Here is a 24918-nt window from a genome sequence, read left to right as displayed (position 1 = left end):
ATAATAATAATAATAATAATAATAATAACAACAACAACAACTCTGCAATATAAAACGCTTATTGTCCTTTGTAAAAACTGATAGATTTTAGAACGGATACAAAGAACTGGCACTGCTAGTAATCTGCCATATATAATTTCAAAATATTTAAAAATCATTGTGATTAATCTGCCTGACCGAGTCACTAATCACTGCCACTCATTCTAATACAAGGTGACAGGAATGACTAACAACTTCAAGAGAGACCTCGAGGAAAATTGAAATAAATATCACAAAACCCTGAATGACAACAGAAGAGAGAACGCCGTGTGATTAGCGAATGTTATTGCAAGATGTAAACTCAGAAGTGTGAGAAAAAAAATCTGTTTGTATCTCACAATTCAGAGTTTTTTTTACCTCAGAATTCTGAGTTTATGTCTCACAATAGTGTTTTTTTGTTTCCACAACAAAGTAAAAAAATTAAAGGTCATTGCGACTTTTTTCTCTCGCAATTGCAAGCTTATATCTCACAATTCCGAATTTAATTCCGAAGATAATATCTCAGAAAAAGTCTGAATTGTGAGATATAAACTCAAAATTTTCACATTTTAAAATTGTATTTTATATTTTTAACGGAAATGGCTCTTCATGAAGGAGACTACAATATGACAAAATAGTTCAGATAGTTCCTCCAGTTTTTTGCGATTCAGCAAACATGGAACACAATGCAAAATCAACAAAATATCTGCTAAATAAACTGCAAAAATCGCAATATTACTTAATGTTAGTATGATAAAGAAACATGCATAAATGAGAAAATACAGCACAGGACATACTTGATGTTAAAAATAGTTATTAAGCGAAAATAATTCTCAAAATTGCGGTCCACACACACTGACTGACACACAGCTGAAGCGTTCACACAGAAATGCGCGTGAATGTTCAAGTAGACACAAAGTTATGCAAAATTGCCCATCTTCGCAAGTAATTACATATTCACGACTGTTATGTCTTAAATGAACGTAAACAGTTGGGAGAAAATCTGATGTGTATCAATATATTGGATCTATGCATTCTGTCTTAAAGTGAGAGCAGCCTAATATACCTGCTGCTGGCTGTGTCATTAATGTTAAGCAAACAACAAAAGAAAAAGTTTGATAAAACACAAAATTAAACAAGCTTTCTGCATTTTGTTCAGTCATGACAATCATCTAATGTCATATATAATATGGTAAGTGTACTATCCTAATTATAAAAAATAACGGTTACACTTTATTTTAAGGTGTCCTTGTTTCAGTGTAATTATACATATAAGTACTGAGTAATATTAACTAACTACATGTACTTATTATATGGTTAGGATTTGGGTTTGGCTTAGGGTTACTTGCATGCAATTATGTATAATTAATTAATAGCAAATAAATAAATAAAATTGTGAAATCCTGCTGGGACTGTTTGAGGCATTTAGTTCGTTACACCAAAAAAAGTCACACACACTTATTGTTTGAGCATCTGGGTAGACGTCCCACTCAGTGTATGTGGTTTGCAGAATAGCTCGATTTGACCAAACAAACATATCCAAAATCCTCCTTTGCATGAGAACAGCGGTTGTTGTATTTGCTTGACAGCTGGGATTGGAGGGCTTAGGTCACAAATTACCCAAAGTAAACTAACACCCCTTTTCCCTCGCACACAGAATTACACAGCACATCTGTCCTGCACAACTGCCCTCCGCTCTAGTCACGCTGTCTGGTGCCAAGGCCAAGATCCATGCCCCAAAAGTGCTTGATTAAAATCTTATATAACACGGACTGCTTTTGTGTCTAATCTGGAATCCAACATGCCTTGTAATCTTAAAGCTGCACTATATTTGTGAGACTCTCTCCCTGTAGGAACAAAGAAACATTTAAGAAGCATTCTGCGGTTGGAAAAGAGCAAGAATAGCTCCATATGAAGAAGCTGACGAAGAACATGAGATCAAGTATAATCAGAGCGTGAACCAGCTGGACGCAGAGATGATGGATCTTTAACCCGAAAAATACACTCTAAAAAATGCTGGGTTGTTTCAACCCAACTTTGGGTCAAATATGGACTAACCCAACTTTTGGGTTAAAAATTTAATGTAAAAATTTAACCCAACGGTTGGGTTAGTCCATATTTGACCCAATGTTGGGTTGAAACAATCCAGCATTTTTTAGAGTGTAGAGCATTTAATAGATACAGGATAGAGGATGATGATACATTTGATTTATTTTGCACTATTCTCAAACCCAAAGGGCTACACAATGTATGGTAATTCACAAATACAAAAATGTAAAAACCATAGATAAAATAAAACAGAAATAATGCATTCAGAGACAATAAGCATCTTTAAAAAGAGTCATCTTTAAAGACTTCTTAAAACAGTCTAGGGTTGGGGAATTTCTAATCGCCAAAGGAAGTTTATTCCACAAAGGTGGAGCTGAAACAGAAGGCACGACCTGAGTTTTGAATAGACTGCTTGATATACTTGTCAGGGAGGCCCGAATAAAATGATATCATGATTATTGCCTCTGGCCCATCATTTCAGTTTTATCTCTAAAACATTCATGACAGGATGTTTTATCCCCATAAATCTCTCTCGCTCACTCTCATTCATTCATGATACTGTGCCTTCTGCACAGCAGGTCAGACAGCAGCATTATTGGTTGATCAGGGTCATGACCTCTGACTCCACTCCAATCAACTTTTTCATAACTATGTTGTTTAAAGGTGGGGTAAGCGATTTTTCAAAACCACTTTTGAAAATCGATTCGGGCCGAATAGCAAAACAAACTTGTAGCCAATCAGCAGTAAGGGGCGTATCTACTCATGATGTGGAGGAGCGCACGTTCAGTGCACGGGACGGACATTAGCCGAGCCGAGCGACAGAAAGATAGAGATGGCGATTTCGTGATTTCAAATGTCAACATTGGCTACCAGAAATCGCTTACCCCACCTTTAATTGCCATTACTATGCTACATTTTTGAACAATATAAAAAACTAATGTAGTATGACATTGATACTATAACATTTACTATTAATCTTCAGCCTTCTATAATTGCTAGTTTATCTTTGAGGCTTTTCTCGTTTAAGTTTTCTCTTTTTTTCTGTGACTTGGCATACATTAAAGGGGTCATATGATGCTGCTAAAAAAAACATTATTTTGTGTACTTGGTGTAATGAAATGTGTTTATGTGGTTTAAGGTTAAAAAACACATTATTTTCCACATAATGTACATTATTGTTTCTCCTCTATGCCCCGCCTTTTTGAAACGCATCGATTTTTACAAAGCTCATCGTTCTGAAAAGCGAGGTGTGCTGTGATTGGCCAGCTATCCTGTGCGTTGTGATTGGCCGAATACCTCAAGCGTGTGACGGAAATGTTACGCCCCTCACCATACTGTTGATGCCGTCTCCCGGAGCGACAAGACAAAAAACATGAAAACCTATTATAAATTAGGCATTTGTTGCATCCAGTGGGGACATAATAACGGATTATAATGACTTATACTGTCTTTTTATGTGTTGCGTTATATTATATGTATAATCGTCTTCTTAAATTCATTTTAAACCTCTTAAATCAATTAAAAAAAATAATAATAATTTTCAAAGTTTTTAAATTCCTTGTTTTATTGTTGTGATTATTGTTTTTATTTTATTTTATGTAAAGCACTTTGAATTACCATTGTGTATGAAATGTGCTATACAAATAAACTTGCCTTGCCTTGCCTTGCGTTGCATCGCGCTGCGTAAACAAAACCATGTCTGCATTTGTGATCAGAAATGACAAACAAGCACTAACGTTACTCTACACTGCTCAAAATTCGCGTTTGAATCATCAGTGGCAAATCCTTTAAATGAAAACGTACTTACAGACTGTAAATCAGAACAGCCGGCGGCGGGCAAGTGTGAGCTGAGCAGCACTAAGTTGAAGTATTTCCTCAGCGACCAGCACGGATCAGCTCTAGGCATGACGAAGCGGATATCGTCCTCTTTTGGAAGACCAAACAAAGTAGTTTCGCTTTCACAACGAAGCACACAGCGTCTTCACGACATGGCTGCAGCAACAATACTACAGCGAGAATAAAAGTTACGCCTTCTTTCTTTGCGTGAACATTTGGGCGGTGTTATGCAAATCTGCCCACATAGTGATGTAGACATGTGGGGGCGTGTTTGAGTGAGACGTTTTAGGTAGGTGTGGCTGACTCTTAACTTTTATAAAGAATATCTCTTTGGATTTGAGACTTTAGTCTTTGCAACTTTACAGATCTTCGTTATGCACCAAGAGCTTGTAACACTCCAAAGAGAAAGAAAAAATTGAAATCGCATCATATGACCCCTTTAAGAACTACAAGAACAAGAATTAAATGCAGATGAACGGAATCACGCAGCGCCAGGTGGATCCTGGGGAGAAGGAATGGGATGGAGCATCGAATAATTATATTTTTATAGATTAGAGTATTTGTATAGATATGTGTATTCGTGTGTAAGAATCGAAAAATGCAAAAACAAGGAAGAAATTGATTACAAATAAACCATGACTGCATAACAGCAAAAGTAGGTGGCAGTATGCACACTGGATGCAGCGCGCCAAAAAACGGAAGAAGATGAACGGAAATGACGTGTTACGCAATATTACGTTCTCATGCTCTAGTGTTGAGTGTCAGCTGCCGCTTCCGTTCGCTCGAGGAAGTTGCATTTCCAGTGAGTTTTTAATGCAATACAACAAGTTGTTTAATTTGCTTAGAGTAATATTGATATGCAGAGCGCTTGACGATCCCTCGGACTTGTGCTTTATAGAGTTTAGTGCAGCGCAGTTAATCTGACGGTGCTGTTACCTGATGATGGCAGTGCAGACTACAACTAACGTGACAGCTATTAGTTCATAAATCAAGGAGCATATGAGATAATGAAATATGCTTTTGCATTTTATTTCTATAAGCAACGTCTGTGGGTAAATATTTCATTTTTAGGTGGTTTTGACTAAAATACTCCCTGAAAACATTACTACTTTTATTTAATTAAGGTCATTATTTTTTAGTTCATATATCATCATGTTTAGGAGACATTCAAGAAACAAATGCATCTCATTATCGCACATGTATTTTATTTATACATGCAACATCTGAGTGAAGTTATATATATTATACTTTTTTTTATTTTAATAATAATATAATCGATTATTTCCATAATATTTTTTTAATGGAAATAATAAATAAAATACATTTATAATTTACTAATTTTGTATTATTATGAAAATAGATTACTATGCTAATTAGTACTTTTTTTAAAATTAGGTAATTATATATGTAACGTCTGAGTAAATATTCTACTTTTTAGGCTTGGGCATGGTTTCGTCTTAATACCCCATGACAACAAAGTTTTGTGACTTCAAGTCTAAGTCTCTTTTAGTTTTGATAACGTAGGTATGCTAGTGTTCTCCTAAAAGTCCTGCACGTGGCACATTGTATGTCTGATGTTAGAAACACGTTTCTAAGTTAGATTTCTCTCTTTCTTTTACAGATTTTCCCTCCCTCATGTTCGCGACATGTAGAGAATTTTCTGGAAGACTGTTCCATTTAGGCTTAAACCTCAGCTGTGGCATCTCCTTCAAAACCAGCACGTTTCACCCTATTGCACAGCTTTCTACTTCACATTGTTTGTTTTCCCATCACCCCCTTCTATCAACGTCCCGTTTTCCTGTACTCAGGTCTGCTAGAGTTAGTCGTAACCTTTCTGATTTCACCCATCCTACTGCACTCATGGATTTAAAGGGAGTGCTGGAGGTTCTCGAGCAGCTCGCTCCACTCTCATTGGCTGAATCGTGGGATAACGTCGGCCTGTTGGTGGAGCCCAGCAAACCCCGTCCAATCAAAACAATCCTGCTAACCAATGACCTGACCACGGCCGTCATGGACGAAGCTGTAGCGATGAATTGCGACCTCATTGTCTCATACCACCCGCCACTCTTTCGCCCTTTCAAGCGCTTGCTTCAGAAGGACTGGAAGCAGCGGTTGGCTGTCAGAGCAATAGAGGGTGGTATTGCCATTTTCTCCCCACACACTTCATGGGACAGTGTTGAAGGTGGCGTTAATGATTGGCTAGTTGGAGGAATGGGTAAGAACACGTTTTTTCTTTAGTCTTGGTCAAAAGAGTCAGATATTTTTACTTGTTCCTCTATCTGCAGGAAGCGGGAAAGTGTCGGTATTAAGTCAAGCCCACTCTAGCGGCCCGCAGAAACACAGGCTTGAGTTCTTCTGCGTGAACGATGAAGAACTAAACAGTCTTTTGGAGCAGCTAAGACACATAGAAGGCAGTGAAAACTTTCAGTGCTCCGCATTAAGGTAAGCATACCTTTGCATATAGTCATGTACATTAATACATTGGTATCCATTCAAACAGTGCTCCATATTGATCTTCAGAAATGAAAGTGGAGGGCAGCAGGTGAATCTCATCTTTAACAGTTTAGCACTGACTGCTGCGGTGCAGATTCTGGTTTCAAATCCACATGCCGGCAGATCCCTGAACATCACACAAGTCCAACAGGTGAGTCGACATCAACACTTTCATCTCTACAGATTGTTATTATTTTGGTATCTGTCATACTGGTCATCTTTGACCTCTAAGTAAATTATTACTTCAGTAGGGCGCATTCAGCAAGCATGCATTAAATTGATCAAAAGTGACAGTAAAGATATTTATAATGTTACAAAAGATTTCTATTTCAAATAAATTGTTCTTTTGCTTTACATTTTTAAGTGCAATCAAGTTGCAACTTCGTGTAAAGAGCACTGAACTTCATTTGACCACGTTGAATATCAGGTAGAAGATACTGAGATGATTTTGACAAACTTGAGAGAAATTTATATTTTTATTCAGCAAGGATGCTTCAAATTGATCAAAAGTGACAGTAAAGTAATTTATCGTGTTACAAAATATTTCTATTTCAAATAAAAGCTGTTTTTGAATGTTCTGTTCATTAAAAAAGCCTAAAAAATATTTATCATGGTTTCCACAAATATCAAGCAGCACAACTGTTTTTATCGACACTGATAATAATCAAATGTGTCTCGAGCAGCAAATCAGCATATTAGAATGATTTTTGAAGGATCACGTGACACTGAAGACTGGAGTAATGATGCAGACAGTTAAAGGTAGGGTATGTGATTTTTCAAAAACACTTTAGAAAACTGATTTGGGCCGAATAGCAAAACAAACTTGTAGCCAATCAGCAATAAGGGGCGTGTCTACTCGTGATGTGGAGGAGAGAGCTTTCAGTGCATGGGACAAACATTAGCCGAGCCAAGCGACAGAGAGATAGAGATGGCGGATAAAAAACAAAAGAGGAAAACGTCTGCGGAACGATAAGGCAAGAAGTAGGACCCGTGTAAATATCGGATCAGCTTTCCAGCGCTGGAGAGAACTCAAGGAGCGGAGGCCGAGGTTGCTTTGTTTCTTCTCGATAGGTGAGTAACACCGTGTCTACAACAGCTAAAGTCTGCCTACACTGGACGCGACCAAACGACCGTTGAAAAACATTTGAAATGTGTGTCAGCACGTCATTAATAGAACCCGGCAGCAGTTTTCTGTCGGGGATTTGTTGCGCCGCGCCGCTCACGTCCGTAGACACGGTGTAACATTGGTTTTGCTTTGTTTCACAGAACTAATCGTTGCCTGGGTTGCGTACGTATGTGTGGGGCGGAGCTATCAAAATAGGGGCAAGACCCTTTTGGGGTAGGGGCGTGTTTGTTTTGGTGATTTCAAATGTCAACATTGGCTACCAGAAATCACTTTCTCTGCCTTTAAGCTTTAAACACAGAAATAAATGACATTTTACAATATATTCACATAAACGGCTATTTTAAATTGTAATAATATTTCATAATATTACTGTCTTTAACTGTATTTTTGCTCAAATAAATGCAGCCTTCGTGAGCATGACGGACGTATTAAAAAAACAAACATTCAAAACAACTTACCAACCACAAACCTTTGTTTGTACATCACAAATGGCACAAACATAACTGTGAACACAAAATGCTTGCATTTGCTCTAAAAACTGCCAAAAAATAAGATAATATTATGTACTACATTTATAATTGCATTAAACTGTAGGGTAGTGGAGATGAGCAACAGGTGAATCTTGTCTACTGATAATCATAGCAGTTAAAGGCGGAGCTGCATAATTAAGAGGCGGAGCTCCAGACCACATGACACAAATACTATAACAAAGTGTTTCATTACATTTGATGTATTCTAAACAGTGAAACATTTTTTTGCAAGTAAATAATTCTATTAGCTAACTTTCTTTTGAAGTTGATAATAGAAATATATTTATGCATTTTAGTTTTACCTGCCTCACATTTGTTCTGCCTGTTTTCTTTATTTGTTTCTGTATTCTAGCCTCCTTTGTTGGGTTGTGGTCAGGGGCGACTCAGTGTTCTGGATGAGCCAGTGTCTGTTTCTACAGCAGTGCAGAAAATGAAGACTCACTTGGGTTTGCCCCATTTGAGACTGGCTCTGGGGGACCAGCAGACGTTAGGTGGGGTATGAGAGAGTATCCACCTTATTTTTACCTTAAGAGCGGACGCAGACATTTTTGAACTGAATGCAAGGCTTCCTGTGTGAGCCGCATAAGATAGGCCATTACACTTAAAAAAAAATAAAATAAAAATGGTGTAGGATTTACTTTTCACTCAGAAAATTCTTGTAAATTTCATAAGTAATTACAAAGAAATGTCAAGCAACACATTGAATAAATGTGAAATTGAGGTATAAAGACTGAAAATAGTGTTTTCTTGATAAACATGGTCTAATAATCTGCTTTATTTAAAACTTTGAAAAATTATTTTTTCAAAAGGTATGTTATTTGATATTATAAGCTGGTATTTGTTATTATTTTAATGTATTATCATAATCATAAACTAACTGGTTTGTAGAACAAATAGTTTTTCATCGTTTACTAGACTGTTATTGCTCTAGTTATTTACCTACAGCAGCTAACTCATCTGAAGTCTCACACATTCACAGAAAAACAGTCAAACAATCCGAACAGCTGAAACACAGACGTGATGCATGTGTGATTATTGTCACCTGGAAATGACGTCACTAACTGCATTTCTATGATGTTCTAGACTCTCTGGTGAAGACGGTTGCAGTATGTGCAGGGTCTGGAGCTTCTGTCATACAAGGCGTAAAAGCAGACCTTTACATCACTGGTACATCACAAACGCCAAAAAACTAAACAAAACTGACCTTCACCAATTTATTAAAGTCTAAAAATAACACATTTAAGAGTACAAAAAAATGTCGAATTATCCCAAGCTTTTTTTTCTTTTGATTTTCAGGTGAGATGTCTCATCATGAGGTTCTAGATGCGGTTTGTAAAGGCACGAGTGTGATTCTCAGTGACCACAGCAACAGTGAGAGAGGCTTCCTGGCCGTATTCAAACAGAGACTGAATGCACGACTGGGCGACACGGTTACCGTGGCGATCTCCCAAAGAGATCAGGATCCACTACAGGTGGTCTGATTTCATCCGGTCGCACATTTAGTATTCAGTCAAGAGTCGACTGAATATATGAATATATCATAAAGAATTTTCATCGTCTGACCTTGAAAGGGATAGTTCACCAAAAAATGACAATTCTGCCATCATTTACTCACCCTCAAGTTGTACCAAATTTGTATGAATTTCTTTCTTCTGCTGAGCACAAAAGATATTTTGAAGAATGTTGGTGACCAAACAGTTTCTCCATTGACTTGCATTGTATTTCTTTCCAAACTTTTGAAGTTAATAGGGACCAGCAACTGTTTGGTTACCTACGTTCTTCAGAATATCTTCTTTTGCATTCAGCATAAGAAAGAAATTCATACAGGTTTGGAACAACTTAAGGGTGAGTAAATTATGACAGAACTAAATTTTTTTGGTAAACTATCCCTGTTGTAAAAGTAACACTGTCCTATAAACAAACAAAATAAACTTTATAAAAAAATTTTTTTGCATAAAATTCCATTCACAGTTGTTATTTTAAGGTGTATTTATTTGGTCCTACTTTATATTGGGTATCTTTAAGTACTATGTAGTTAAGTCAGAAAGATAAATTGTTAGGTACTTATTGCATTCATGCAATTTTGCAAAACACTTTAGCTGCTGTTGAGGTGGGAGACAGGTAAAGTTAAGGCTAGGGGAGTGGTATGGGTAGGTTTAATGGGTAGGTAGGGTCAATGGTGTAATTATAGAAATTAATTACAGATGTAATTACATGCAGGTGTTTTTATTAAAAAATACATATAAGTACAATGTAAAATAATACAACGTATGTACACTAAGTGCATTTATCACATGATTAATTTAAATGTTAGTACATAGTTTTAATTAACTATGGTAACATTCTATTTTCGATAGTCCACTTTAGACATTCTACTTACTATAACTATAACTACCAGTGTTGGGGGAAAGTTTCTTTTTAAAAGTAATGCATTACTCCGTGAAAAAGTAACTAATTCTATTACTCGGTTACTTTTTATGTAAAGTAATGCATTTACGTTACTTTTGCATTACTTTTTGTCACCTGGGTTGGGCTTGCTTTTTAGTTTTTAAATAACAAAAAAGTAAATTTTGGCAACTTTAAAGGCTCTTTCATATCAAAAGTGAAATTAATAAGCCTCAGGCATGAAGTCCTCTTCCTCTGCATCTCACTGCCAGTTTCTCTCAACACAGGGACAGGAGATGTGTCAGTGAATAAATGGGAAAACAATGTAACTTGCGTTATTTGAAAAAGTAACTCCGATATCTTGTTGTAAATTTAAAAGTAATGCATTACTTGAAAAAGTAATCCGGTTATGTAACTTGCATTACTTGTAATGTGTTACCCCCAACACTGCTAACTACATATCAAGTCCTTAAGAGTATTAGTAGACTGTCTGCTTAATATCTGCTAACACTTTATTTTGATGGCCCCCCAAAATGTAACAGTCTACTAATACTTCAGTGAGAGTTAGTTGACATGTAGTTACCTATAGTAGAATGCAATTTACTTATAGTAGAAAGTCTAAAGTGGACTATCAAATTAAAGTGTAACCTTATCTATTGGCAATGCAATGTTTACTGTTCCCTTTGAAATAACTAATAGGTGGAGGTGGAGGTGGAGGGTGTTTTTTGATGTAGTTTGTCAGGAGGGTGGGATAGTCAGACATAACGCCTGTAGCTCCGACTGCAAACGCAGCTTCCATATCGCTCTCCTCATTGCACACGAACAGCTGCACCTGAGATGGCAAAATGAGATGAAATGAATGGTTTTGCTTTGGATTGGAACCGTTTTTACTTTTATACAATTGTGGAAAGTCACATTCACCTGCAAGCCCCTCTTGATCAAGTGTTCAAACAATGATTTTCGCATTGTCAACCTAAGCATCAATAAACACAGTCAGTCACACATTACAAAACTGAAAAATGAATTGACAGCTCTAAGACGAATGTTACTCACTTCTGAAGTAGATACACCACAAATCTTTTCTTCAGAATGGCTTCTTCTGGAATATAAGTCCTGAGAGAGCAGACATAACACTTGGATTAGTATTAGTTAAATACAATGCAAGTAAATACAGTTAATAAGGTCTCATTAGTTAATGCCTTAAAGCAGTGGTTCCCAAACCTGTCCAGGAGGCCCCCCTGCCCTGCACCTTTTGTATGTCTCCCTTATCTAACACACCTGATTCCACTCATCGGCTTGTTAGTAGAGACTGCAAGAACTAAACTGGGTGTGTCTGATTAAGGAGACATACAAAATGTGCAGGGCAGGGGGTCCTCCAGGACAGGTTTGGGAACCACTGCCTTCAAGGGTTAGTTCACCCAAAAATGAAAATTAGGCTGTTTCACTCACCCCCGAGGCATCCTAGGTGTATATGACTTTCTTCTTTCAGACAAATCCAGTCAGAGTTATATAAAAAATTGTCCTGGCTATTTCAAGCTGTTTAATGGCACTCAGTGGGTGTTGCAGTGCTTCAGTCCAAAATAAGTTAAATAAAAAGTGCCCAACTATTAAAAAAAAGTGTCTCACACTGCTCCGGGGGGTGAACAAAGGCCTCCTGTAGCGAATCAATGCATTTTTGTAAGAAAAATATCCATATTCAAAACGTAATAATCACTTTAATGTAGCTTGTGCCAACAGTTGTACACGGAAGCAGCTCCGGGAGGTCGGCGATGCGCATGCGCCGGTGAATCTCGTGAAAACCAACGTTTGTTAACAGGAGCAAAGGAAGCACAGTTTCCTTACTTTAGCAGAGGAAAACCAGTCTCCTCTTGGCTTATATTGAAATCCTCCGACATACTTCTTTACAAATCCTTGTTTTGTACTTTTAATTAGTGAGCGCTGTTTTGTTTTGATCTCTCCGCTGCGCTTCCGCGTTCGTCACTTCTGAGCGGCGCATGCGCAACGCCGACCTCATACGACATCCGCCCGGAGCTGCTTCCGTGTACAACAGTGAGCGCAAGCTAGATTAAAGTGATTATTAAGTTTTAAATATGGTTATTTTTATTACAAAAATGCATCGATTCGCTACAGGAGCCCCCGGAGCCATGTGAGACACTTTTTTTTTTAAATGGATGGGCACTTTTTATTTCACTTCTTTTGGACTGAAGCACTGCAACACCCGCTGACTGCAATGATAGAGCTTGGAATAGCCAGGACAATTTTTAATATAACTCCAACTGGATTCGTCTGAAAGAAGAAAGTCATATACACCTAGGATGCCTCAGGGGTGAGTAAAACACAGCCTATTTTTCATTTTTGGGTGAACTAACCCTTCAACTGACATTTACTAACAACAAACAAATCTTTGTGAACGACGAATGTCTTCGTTTTTAGTTCATGTTAGCTCAGGGTCATTAAATATTATCAACTTAATACAAATTTGGAAATGCTGAAATGAACAAATAAAGATGAATAAAAGCTTTAGAAGCATTCATGTGAACTGATGTAGTTAACTAATGATAACAAATGTAACCTTGTACTACTGCAAAACATGCCTGAAGATTTCACTGCAAACCAACCAATAACTCTCAGGATGTTTTAAAAAGCTTGTATGGTTATTGAATTTCAATCCTTCTCACTTTTAACTGTACAGGCAGGTTATTGACTGACCTGTTGATAATGCTGGGCAGGTAGAAGAGCAGCAGACTTTCACCCAGAGGAACAAAGGGAAGCAGCCCAGTATAGAAGAGCAATAAAAGCAGTATTCCACGCTTCATAGTGAACATATAGGGCATGGACGGGTTCTACACACAGAGGAAAAAAAGCAAATTTCTTTTAAAAGGCTTGGAAATTTTTATTACGGCATCAATGATTACGGACCACGTATAGGGACAGTACTGTACCTGCTCATTACATTTAGCCATAACGTCAGACTCTTCAGAAGCCCAAACTGTAAAGCTTTCTCTGTGATATTGCTTCACAAGATTAGAGACCTACAGCAACAAAAAAGTGATACCAAGTTATTCATTTCATTAGGTCCATGTTTGATTTAGACAAGTAGGAGAAGAACTAACTAAATAACATCACTGAAAGAAATGACAACTTGCAGGTAAGGAAGTGACTCAGATATCTGCTAGCACACGTTCATCACGGAGACGTCTGCAAGATGTATTTTTGATCATCCGTCTATAGGACATTTCCTATTAGATGTCAAATAGACCTTAAGAAAATGTCTTCTTCAAGATGTTTATGATTTAGAATGCATGTAAAACTGACATCTGAAAGATGTTTGTACACAGCAGATGCTTTCCAGATGAAGCGATCATTAAAAGACATCTTGCAGACGTACCTGTGCTATCTGTTGATTTATTAACTGCGAATCAATGAATGATTCGTCAGACTGATTCAAACAGCTACTCATTCCAGAACGATTCATTAAAAGAACCGGCTTATAAAAGTCTTTTTGAATCTGACAACACTTTTTGCTCTGTTTATTTATTATATTTAAAAGGCTGTACTGGGAGATAGTGTAATATTAATGATTAAACATGCACTTAAAGAGAGTACACTTTCATCTAAATCCACTAGGCAACATTTTTAAAAAGTGCACTTTGTAATAATATCAAATTAAACGTTTTGCTTTAAAGTACATTTTAAAAACTTTGGCTTAGTTTAGTTTGTCTTCCATGTGCTGTGTAACATCTTCAATCAATCTTGATTATAATTTTAACTGTGATGTGTTATTATTCAATAGGCAATTTCAATGGTTCCCAACCCTGGTCCTGGAGGCACCCCGACACTGCACGTTTTGCATGTCTCCTTAATAAAACACACCTGATTCAGGTCATAAGCTCATTAGTAGAGAATTCAAGACCTAAAATGGGTGTGTCAGAGAAAGGAGACATGCAAAATATGCAGTGTTGGGGTGCCTCCAGGACCTGGGTTGGGAACCACTGGGCTATTGCATCAATAGAAATTACAGTAAAGTGTATTTTAGCTTACCATAAATGCTCGTCTATTGACAAAGACAATAGAAATAGCCTAATTATAAAATTATATATAGGCTAAAGACGTACAGTACTTATGTCCTACTTAATTGGGTCAAAAAAGCATTATTACATTCAACTAACTGCATTTAATATACATTTAAACTATAACGCAGTTTCATTTAATTGCAAAAAACATGCAGTTAAGTGTCCGAACACTTAAAAGCACTTAAGTACATTTTTTAAGTATATAATTTCTGTTATAAGTACTCTTTTTGAAAGTCTGCTAAAGTGTCTTTCTTTTTCACAAGGGCATGCTTGAACGGGCGGGATTTAAAAAATAGTGAAAGCATAGAAATTATTATTTTTTAAAATCCTCCATAAATGCTCGTCTATTGACAAAGACAATAGAAATAGCCTAATTATAAAATTATATATAGGCTAAATATGTACAGTACTTATGTCCTACATAATTGGGTCAAAAAAGCATTATTAAATTCAACTAACTGCATTTAATATACATTTAAACTATAACGCAATTTCCTTTAATTGCAAAAAACATGCAGTTAAGTGTCCGAAAACTTAAAAGCACTTAAGTACATTTTTTAAGTATATAATTTCTGTTATAAGTACTCTTTTTGAAAGTCTGCTAAAGTGTCTTTCTTTTCACAAGGGCAAGCTTGAACGGGCGGGATTTAAAAAATAGTGAAAGCATAGAAATTATTATTTTTTAAAATCCTAACCATAACTCAGCATTGTGATTCAGAAACACACTTTATCAGCAATATGAATTTAATGACAGCAGGTAGAAGGAATATTGCAAAAAAAAAAAAAAAAAGATCTTACCTTTTTGATGAGCAAGTCATTGTTTTCTTTGATCTCAAGTATCATTGGCATGCTGGGAAATTTCTTAAAGAGATCTTCCAGCAGCACAAACTTTCTGTCCTTTCCTGTACTGTAGTGTCCTAACACATGATAACATTACATATTTTAATAATTAGAGCTTCACTAAAGTGCTTAATAGTGTACAAAAAAAAAAGATCTTACCTTTTTGATGAGCAAGTCATTGTTTTCTTTGATCTCAAGTATCATTGGCATGCTGGGAAATTTCTTAAAGAGATCTTCCAGCAGCACAAACTTTCTGTCCTTTCCTGTACTGTAGTGTCCTAACACATGATAACATTACATATTTTAATAATTAGAGCTTCACTAAAGTGCTTAATAGTGTACAACTGGACCTGTATCCAAGTACTTACCAACATAAAATGTGACCTCGAGTCGCTCTTCATAGAGAGGCAAATCCTGAAACATACAAAATAGGATTCAAAGATCATCACAAATCATAGGACTATGAAAAGAGAAAGTTTAATGGTTAAAATAACTACCTGGAACCTAAGAGACGACACTGTTTTGTCATATCCGGTTTGTCTCATTAGGTTGTAATCATGTGAAATGACCACATAGCCATCCGATGTGAGGTGGCAGTCCATCTCCAACATCTCAGTGCCCACAGCCACAGCACTATCACACGATGAGATGAATACATAGTTAGAATAGAGAGGAGGAGGAAGGAATAGAAGCAGATATAGCACAAGAGAAACTCACTGTGTAAAAGCTTCCATTGTGTTTTCTATCTTCTCTCCAGAACCTATAGGTAAAAATAAATAATACACTAATTGTTGTACTGATACTAAATGAACTCTTATATTATGTTTTGAGGTAATTTGACCTAAACAGATTTTTGTGTTGTTGTAAATACAATTTTTTATGTATATGGCATGCAAAGGTGTTACAAAATGTGCGGATGAAATTTGTATAATGATTATGATGTTAGCTGGTCAATTTGACCTGCAGGTTTCATGGTTAATGGCAGCTTAAGACCCAAAATAATAGAAAAAAAATTATGTCATGTCAGTTTTTTAACTTCCCATGATGGCATTTACATTAGTGCATTCGGAAGACTCTTTTATTCAAAAAATGTATGCTGCTTTGAAGACATATATATATATATATATGTGTGTGTAACCCTGGAGCACAAAAGCAGTCTTAAGTCACTGGGGTATATTTGTAGCAATAGCCAAAAATACATTGTATGGGTCAAAATGATTGATTTTTCTTTTATGCCAAAAATCATTAGGATATTAAGTAAAGATCATGTTCCATGAAGATATTTAGTAAATTTCCTACTGTAAATATATTAAAACTTAATTTTTGATTAGTAATATGCATTGCTAAGAACTTCATTTGGACAACTTTAAAGGCGATTTTCTCAATATTTAGATTTTTTTGCACGCTCAGATTCCAGATGTTCAAATAGCTGTATCTCAGCCAAATATTGTCCTGTTTATACATAAGCTTTCAGATGATGTATAAATCTCAATTTTGAAAAATTGACACTTAAGACTGGGTTTGTGGTCCAGGGTCACAAATATACATATACTAGTCAACATTTGAAGTGGATCAAAACCTTTCATCAAAGTTGTCCTAAAACCAAAACAATACCCGTTCTTGTCTTAGGACAACTTTGATGAACTTTTTTGATCCACTTCAGATGTTGACTACTGTATATATGTATTTATCAGTTCACAAATGTGAATTTTGCTGAGAATCGAACCCATGATCTTGGTGTTGCTAACATCATACTGTTTAAACTTCAAGAAAGCACACAAAAAAAAAAAGACAAAAAATTCAAAAATAAAAGAAAACAAACAAAAATTGTACATTTTAAAAATATTTAAAATACTGTTTATAATATTCACATTTTGTGAAAAACAAATGTTTAAAAAAATAAATGTTAAATGCAATTTTAAAAATCAATTTTTTTTTTAAATAATATGTTAGAAGTAGTAGGCTAATGTTAAAGGTTTACTGTTTTACCTTTGTTTAAAAAAAAATCCAATTAAGGTCAGATTACAATCACTATAACTTAATCAATTTTAACACATTTTTAAGTACTTTATTATTATTTTTAAGTATTAAAAGAGTTAAGTATTATTAGTTATGTTCACAAGTTAATAAAAAAAGTTCTTTAGCTCAAAGTAATGACACTTAAATTCAAAATAGTCCACTTGCCTCCTCTGTGTGAAATGTGTCTGCAGTAGAATTCCAGCCGTTTCTTCTTATGAAGAATCCATAAAAGAAAACAAACAAAAATTGTACATTTAAAAAATATTTAAAATACTGTTTATAATATTCACATTTTGTGAAAAACAAATGTTTAAAAAAATAAATGTTAAATGCAATTTTAAAAATCAAATTTTTTTTTAAATAATATGTTAGAAGTAGTAGGCTAATGTTAAAGGTTTACTGTTTTACCTTTGTTTAAAAAAAAATCCAATTAAGGTCAGATTACAATCACTATAACTTAATCAATTTTAACACATTTTTAAGTACTTTATTATTATTTTTAAGTATTAAAAGAGTTAAGTATTATTAGTTATGTTCACAAGTTAATAAAAAAAGTTCTTTAGCTCAAAGTAATGACACTTAAATTCAAAATAGTCCACTTGCCTCCTCTGTGTGAAATGTGTCTGCAGTAGAATTCCAGCCGTTTCTTCTTATGAAGAATCCATGGATTGCGTAGCAAGTACAGCGAACAAACGACATAAAGTCCAACAGCCAAGCAGAGGAGCAGAATCCCACTCAATACGTCCATGCTGAAAACTCTTAACTAGTCAATCCCTCACTAACTGCACTTTGACTCTCAGAACCGGATATAATTAAGTTACAGTTTCTAGAAAGCAAATATCAGCGCTCTACCTATAGAATAAGCAGCTCTTCAAAGTCTGAGTTTTTCTTCCACCTATTTTGAAACAGTTCGGTCATGCTTTGCTTTATATGTCTTATCTCATGCAGGATTTATGGCGTTTATTCTGTCTACACGTGATCATGCGGGAGAGTTGGGTGTGTGGTTAGGTGCAATACTGATATCCAGAAAAAGAAAGAAATGGGGTTTAACTGTGAACAAAGAAATCAAATCTTATATCTTATTCATATACTTCCGTTGAGACGGGGAAACTAGAATATTGGAAACCTTACAAAAAAAATAATCATTAGGTTTTGAGATGTGAGCGAAAAGACTGGTGTTTTATCCCTTATCTGGACTGTTGTGGTTTGTGGTCAGATTGTTTCACAAGCTTCACATGAATCTAACCTTCTGACTCGATCAAATCCACACTTCTGCTTGAGTAATAACTGGGGCTGATGACAAGCACTTTCTAAGAACTTCATGAGATCAATTCTGAAAAATATCCTATTTTTTTCATGTCATGATGGCTTGAAAATTCCCCATGTATTGCCAATGTCATGATGTAATGTCATATGTTTTTTTTTTTTGCACACTTTTGTGAATTCGCTGAATTAATCGTAATTGCTTGCATCTGAATCCAGCCCATGTGTCATTTGGAAGGTGGAACTAGGTAAACAGAGTTAAAGTTTAAGACTACACCTTTGCCAAATATTCAGCACAACACATTTTGACCTGAATATGAACTGAGCATATTTGAGTAACTTTTAGTTAAGTGATTTGTTGGAATTTTGTTGCAGATGTGCAAGTTGAACCTTTGGGCAAAATCAAGTAAAACCTGTTATGAAATGTCCAAGCAGAATCATGTGCACAAGCAATCATACAGAAGATCATCTAATCACATGACAACACCACTGTACTGAGAACACAAGAAAGCTCAAGTACTTCCTACTACATATGATTGATCAGTTTATGTGAAATCACGAAAGCTACACTGTAAAAAATTACCGTGAATTTAATGGTAAAAGACTGTAAAAATGCTACAGTAAAAACCTGTTAAATGGTTAACGGTAAATTCCCCTACTATATACGGTGAAAAACTGTATTGGACATCACATGTAATTTTACGGTAGTATACCATTTTTGGAAGTGAAAAAGAACGTATAATTTACAGTGAATAACCGTAAATTGACATTCCCAGAATTCCCTGCGTTACATTTCAAATTTGATTTTTTTTTGTTTAAATAACTATGTTTCTTCTTATCAGTTTTGTACATTAGGGTTGTGTGTTACACCTAATGTTGTTAAATGAATGTTTATTGCATTATTTCAGTTTCATGTGTGTTACCGTGATGGTGTTTAGTGTTTGTGTGAATGACGCTGTGCACCTTCTATATATGTTATTATTTAAAAGCTGCTTGTGATGGGCTTTGGTTCATCATGTGACTTTCTCATCACCTCCTGCATTTGGTGGTTATCAGTGTATTACAAAACAGGTACAAAACAGGTTTCAGTACTTCAATAGGTTGGTATATTAACATTATATCAGTTAATGAAATTACGGTATTTAACTGTAAATTTAAGTTAAAACCTAAAATGTTGCTACCGTATTTTTTACGGTAAAATTCCGGCAACCACAGCTGCCAGCTTTCTACTGTAAATTTTACGGATTTTTTTTACAGTGTACAATATCTTGTTTAACCCTGTTTTTGCGTTAACATAAAAAACATTAGTGGATCAAACTAGCCAGACATTATAAACTACTGTTCAATATCCTGTTAAATTTATGATAAAAACCTGGGCCTAATTAAAATTTTAAATAATAATAAATAAATAAAAACTATTTACATATAGTCATATATGATGTGCCATGCTCAGAGTTTGAGAAATGTACTTTAAATTATAAATATGGTAGTTCATACACTGAAAAAAAGTTGTAAATACAATAACGATAATTGGAGTATATTTGACAAGAAAATACTATTTCAGTTTTTCAACTTCAAAATTTCACATTTAATTCACTGTTACTTGCCGTTTCTTTGTAATTGTTTGTGAAATGTACTAGCAATTTCTGAGTCAAAAATGTTTTCAGTACAGCTTTTATTTGAAAATATCATACATTTTAGATTATTTTACAGTAAAATTACATTTGATATAATGTGATGTTAATTTACAGTTTTTCACCATATTGGTAAGGTAACTTAGTTAACCAATTAAATGTTTTTTAAAGTAGCATTTTTAAAAAATATTTATTTATTGGTAAAATGTATAAATGTTAAACAGTATATTTGTTTTTCAACATAATTTCCACCAGTGACTGATTATAAATATAACATAATTCAACCATGTACAGTAAGTCAAAGAATCCAAAAATATACTAACCATAATCTCACTTCCAGTGTTAGTATCAGAGTAAATATCATTTTATGAAAATCAAAGACTAGAATTTGTATTTCGTTTCTCAAAACATTTTCATTTAGATAATAAATATACATCTGGCCTGTCTTTTCATCAATAGTGTTTGCATTTTAACAAATGAACACAATGAAAAGAGTTTGAGAGTGTGAAGTGAAACCAATGTTTTTGTCTTTTAATATTGATGTGAATGAAAGTATGTGTTTATGCTCTGAAAAATACAGGTTCTTTCTTGGCATCGATGGTTCCATGAAGAACCTTTAACATGCATGAAATCAATCCACAAAGTGTTCTTTAGATTATTAAAATTATTAAAATGTTCTTAACACTAAGGGAAAAAAAGATCTGTGGAGCCATTGTCCATTAAAATGAAAAAAAAACAAACAAACAATCAAACAAACAAAAAAGTTCCAGAACCAAAAATGGTTCTTCTGTTGTATGACTGATAAATTCTTCTTTCAAACCTTTATTTTTAAAAGTGCACTCTCGGAAAAAAACTGGGGTGGTACCTTTTCAAAAGGTACACTTTTGTACCTTTTAGGTACTAATATGTACCTTTAAGGTACCAATATGGACTCTTTAGGTACAAAGGTGTGCTTTTTGAAAAGGTACCGCCCCAGTGACAGCTTTTGTACCTTTTTTTCCTGAGAGTGTGATTATGAATTAGGTCAAATTGAAAAATTAAGTAAAGACACAAATGTGACCCTGGACCACAAAACCATAAGGGTCAATTTGATTAGATCATCTGAACGCTGAATAAATAAGCTTTGCATTGATGTATGGTTTGTTACGAAAGGACGATATTTGGCCGAGATACAACTATTTGAAAATCTGGAATCTGAGAGTGCAAAAAAATCTAAATACTGAGAAAATCGCCTTTAAAGTTGTCCAAATGAAGTTCTTAGCAATGCATATTACTAATCAAACATTTTTGATATATAAAAGTTTTGATATATTTATGGTATGAAATGTACAAAATATCTTCATGGAACATGATCTTTACTTAATATCCTAATGATTTTTGGCATAAAAGAAAAATCTATAATTTTGACCCATACAATGTATTGTTGGCTATTGCTACAAATATACCCCAGCGACTTAACACTGCTTTTGTGCTCCAGGGTCACAAATGTCAAACTGACCTGTTGGTTAAACTCCTGAAATCTATTGTAGGAATTACCAGGCCTTGCAACTTTTTAAGTTAGCAGATTTAAATAAGGCACAATTCCTAATTCCTCACACTAAACGCCCTCATTGCCGCTAATGTAGCATGAATAGAGTCTGTCGTGCTACTGTTGCTTAAAGACACACACCTGGGCTCTCATAAACACATTAGCTGCCATTAGGCCTTACAGTCCCTATAAACTCTGAAACGGACACACGCTGTAGTCAGTAATGACATCCACCCCCCTCTGAGAGCGACACCTCCACTTCCCCTCTCTCTCACAGCCCCGCTTTATCACCCGCCTGTGAATCCACATCGCAAACAACAACTACAACAACAATGTTAAGAGCTGCAGTCTGCTGACCCCTCAGAGCTCCAAAACCAGCGTTTAGGACTGACAGTAGGTATTAACAGATTGTTGCAGGGATGATGTATTTTTAGGCCATAACCTGGAATCAAGTTAGCATATGGGCACTTCTGGTCCCATCGTCCTGAAGTCGATGTTTTTTTTTGTTAAATGCCTGAAATAAGGTCTGTGTTGAACACAAGCTCAAGATATTTTCATGTTTTATTCTACGGCATAAAGATATTACATGTCTAAAAACAAGTGGATAAATGGGCATTAAACGTGATCAAGCTGAACAGGTAAATCCATAATCACTAGTTGCTTTCACAGCCTCATTGTGTTCATAATCACACTCTTGTTAACAATTCTAACTCAAACTTTCAGGGAAAGCTTTTAAAACAAAGACTGAGAGTTGTCAGACGCTTAATGGTGTTGATGTGAAATCATGCGACCATATAGTTCGTTTATAGCCCACATTTAGCTTTTAATTTCTGGTGAGTGTATTTAGGCTCCAAAGTTGTGTAAAACATGTGAGAATCATAAACTTGTGTTGGTCACAGATCTTATTTTCTGCAATAATCCAAAAGCCATTGGAAAATCCTTTTGGGGTTTTGTTGAAGGAAACGGGGGATGTGAACGTATGGGTTGGCCTACAAAAATATGCAGGGCTTTATAATAAATGTCCTTTAAACACTGCCCAACAAACATCATCTAAAGCATATGTTGATCTGTCAAAAGACATTTGGATGGTGTCTGAACGTCAGTGTTTACCTAAGAGACCAAACTGCAGCAGTGACCAAACTGTCCGTCAAACGCCTTCCACCCTCACCACCAACTGAGAATGAAGATCTGAGCAGAGGGCAAAGGCCAAAATTAAACTAGACATCAAATCCTTTTAGTATTATACCTAACAATAAATCTAGTATTCCTCATCCGGTCAACTCTAAAACCATAGATGGATAGCGGTAGTGGTACAGACAGTCCATATACAGTTGTGCCATTACATCATATAACTGCCATTCATTCACAAAGCATTTTCAGTTTGACCTTCCTCTTTCTTCTCATTGTGGGAGGAAAACCAACCCGACACCAGCCCAGTCAGCAGTTTGACCCATGAGAATCCTTCTGTGAGCATGTCAAACACATGCTCTCTTAAAACATAACCAACCAATAAATAAATATCAATGGATTTTCCAAACCACTTGTCCTATAGGGTCATTGGAATACTGTATAAATATAATATAATATAATATAATAAAGCATGGCTCAATTTGCTAATATTAGTGCCTAACATGAATACAAATAATAGTTTTAAATAATTTATTGATATAGGTTCATTTCAACATATACATTTGAACATTTTTTAATTTACATTAGTTGTTAGTGTATTATGTACAAATATGAATTCAAATGAACATTAAATTATTTATAAATTAACATTAACCCAGGTTAATAAATGCTCTAAAAATGTTGTACATTGCTAGCATGATAGCTAAAGCATTAACTAATTTTATCAAACTGAATTAATTTAAAACTAATTTATTTATTTATAATTTATGTAATATGTGTATCATGAATTAATATAAATATCTAATATTTGTTGTTTAATATAAGTAATATAAGTATATATAATATAAATGTAATATAAGTTGTTTTTAACTGTATTGTCTTTTTAGGACAATAGGAGTCTTTAGCTCCTATATATATATATATATATTTTTTTTTTTTAAATTGACTTTTTAATCATTCATTATTATATTATCACATTAAACATAAATTATTTATGTTGTAGTTTTGGATAAAATCTCCAAATTCGAAGGGACGCATATACGTATATATATATATATATATATATACACACACACACACACACACACATATATACACACACACACACACACACACACATATATATATATATAATTTTTCTTTCTGTGGGTACAATGTGATGCAGATCAATAAAATGTAGAGAGAATCACATATACCTGTCAAAACAGGAACTAGCTAATCCAAATCAGTGTCTAAAACTACTAGCTTTGACTTTTTCTTAAAGCTTTAGCCATTTGAAAGTAACACAGTCAGTGACGAAGCAGACATACATTGATGTTTTAGGTTTGATGTGCTAAGCAATGTGAGATAGTGTTTATTTAGCCTGTGTGTTAAGAGCAGGAGTGCTGGGCCCAAAAGATGGACCCTGAAGAAACAGAAGAAGAGGGAAGACGTGTGAAGACCTCACCATTTGGTAAACGTGTGAAGGTGCACTCACCTATATAATGCACAAGGAGACAAATGCAGAGACATTAGAAGAGAAGATACAGAAAGGAACAGTCATCAGAAGCAGGAAAGAAGACAGCAGAAGACTTTGAAACAGTGTTTCTCCATTATGAAAGCTCAATGAGCGAGGTGTTGAGTTGATACTGATAAACCCAAAAGTGAAGCAAGGACAAAAGCACGTCTACCAGAAACATGCTGGGTGTGGAAATGTACCCTAGTTTAGCCCTGGGACCTCAGAGACTGAGCGACTGCTATTATAGAGGTAAGAGAGACTTTCACTGCAATCGATGGAAAAATCATAAGAAAGAAGCATGAATGAAGTTAGCATGGGAGTGTATGCAGTGATTTAATGACTAAGTTAGTTGTCATTGACCAGTTAATGACCATTTTGGTTCCCCAAAGTAGTATTATTTTAGTATATTTTTATATTTTGTATTCGTATTTATTTTTCATTTTACTTTTAGCGTTTTAGCCATTTTTTGCCATTATGATTAGTTTTTTTAATGTCTGT

At 35.1% G+C, this 24918-nt stretch overlaps 2 protein-coding genes across 3 annotated transcripts; one reads left to right on the top strand and one right to left on the bottom strand.

The window, feature by feature from the left end:
* The first annotated feature begins 4593 nt into the window (after positions 1-4593).
* nif3l1 (NIF3 NGG1 interacting factor 3-like 1 (S. cerevisiae)) lies at positions 4594-9641 on the top strand. Of its 2 annotated transcripts, none has more exons than XM_016246559.1 (7): positions 4594-4705; positions 5525-6118; positions 6189-6345; positions 6424-6547; positions 8405-8543; positions 9136-9219; positions 9349-9641. In XM_016246559.1, the coding sequence occupies exons 1-7, from the start codon at positions 4609-4611 to the stop codon at positions 9531-9533; spliced, it is 1380 nt and encodes a 459-aa protein (XP_016102045.1). In that variant the 5' UTR covers positions 4594-4608; the 3' UTR covers positions 9534-9641. The 2 variants fall into 2 exon arrangements, with proteins under 2 accessions (XP_016102045.1, XP_016102046.1); XM_016246560.1 differs by having other exon boundaries at positions 4594-4718.
* Positions 9642-10970: 1329 nt separating this feature from the next.
* On the bottom strand, positions 10971-18256 carry gdpd3b (glycerophosphodiester phosphodiesterase domain containing 3b). Its single transcript, XM_016246558.1, has 10 exons — positions 17973-18256; positions 16068-16110; positions 15848-15983; positions 15719-15764; positions 15510-15628; positions 13380-13469; positions 13147-13280; positions 11491-11550; positions 11359-11410; positions 10971-11269 (listed from the first exon to the last, which is right to left on the bottom strand). Exons 1-10 carry the CDS (start codon positions 18115-18117, stop codon positions 11087-11089), a joined length of 1008 nt encoding a protein of 335 aa, XP_016102044.1. The 5' UTR covers positions 18118-18256; the 3' UTR covers positions 10971-11086.
* Between the last annotated feature and the right edge of the window lie 6662 nt (positions 18257-24918).

This window comes from Sinocyclocheilus grahami, unplaced genomic scaffold (genome assembly GCF_001515645.1).
Source record: "Sinocyclocheilus grahami isolate Dianchi unplaced genomic scaffold, SAMN03320097.WGS_v1.1 scaffold802.1, whole genome shotgun sequence".
In the NCBI taxonomy this organism is placed as follows: domain Eukaryota; kingdom Metazoa; phylum Chordata; class Actinopteri; order Cypriniformes; family Cyprinidae; genus Sinocyclocheilus; species Sinocyclocheilus grahami.
This window is presented reverse-complemented; position numbering and strand designations above follow the sequence as displayed.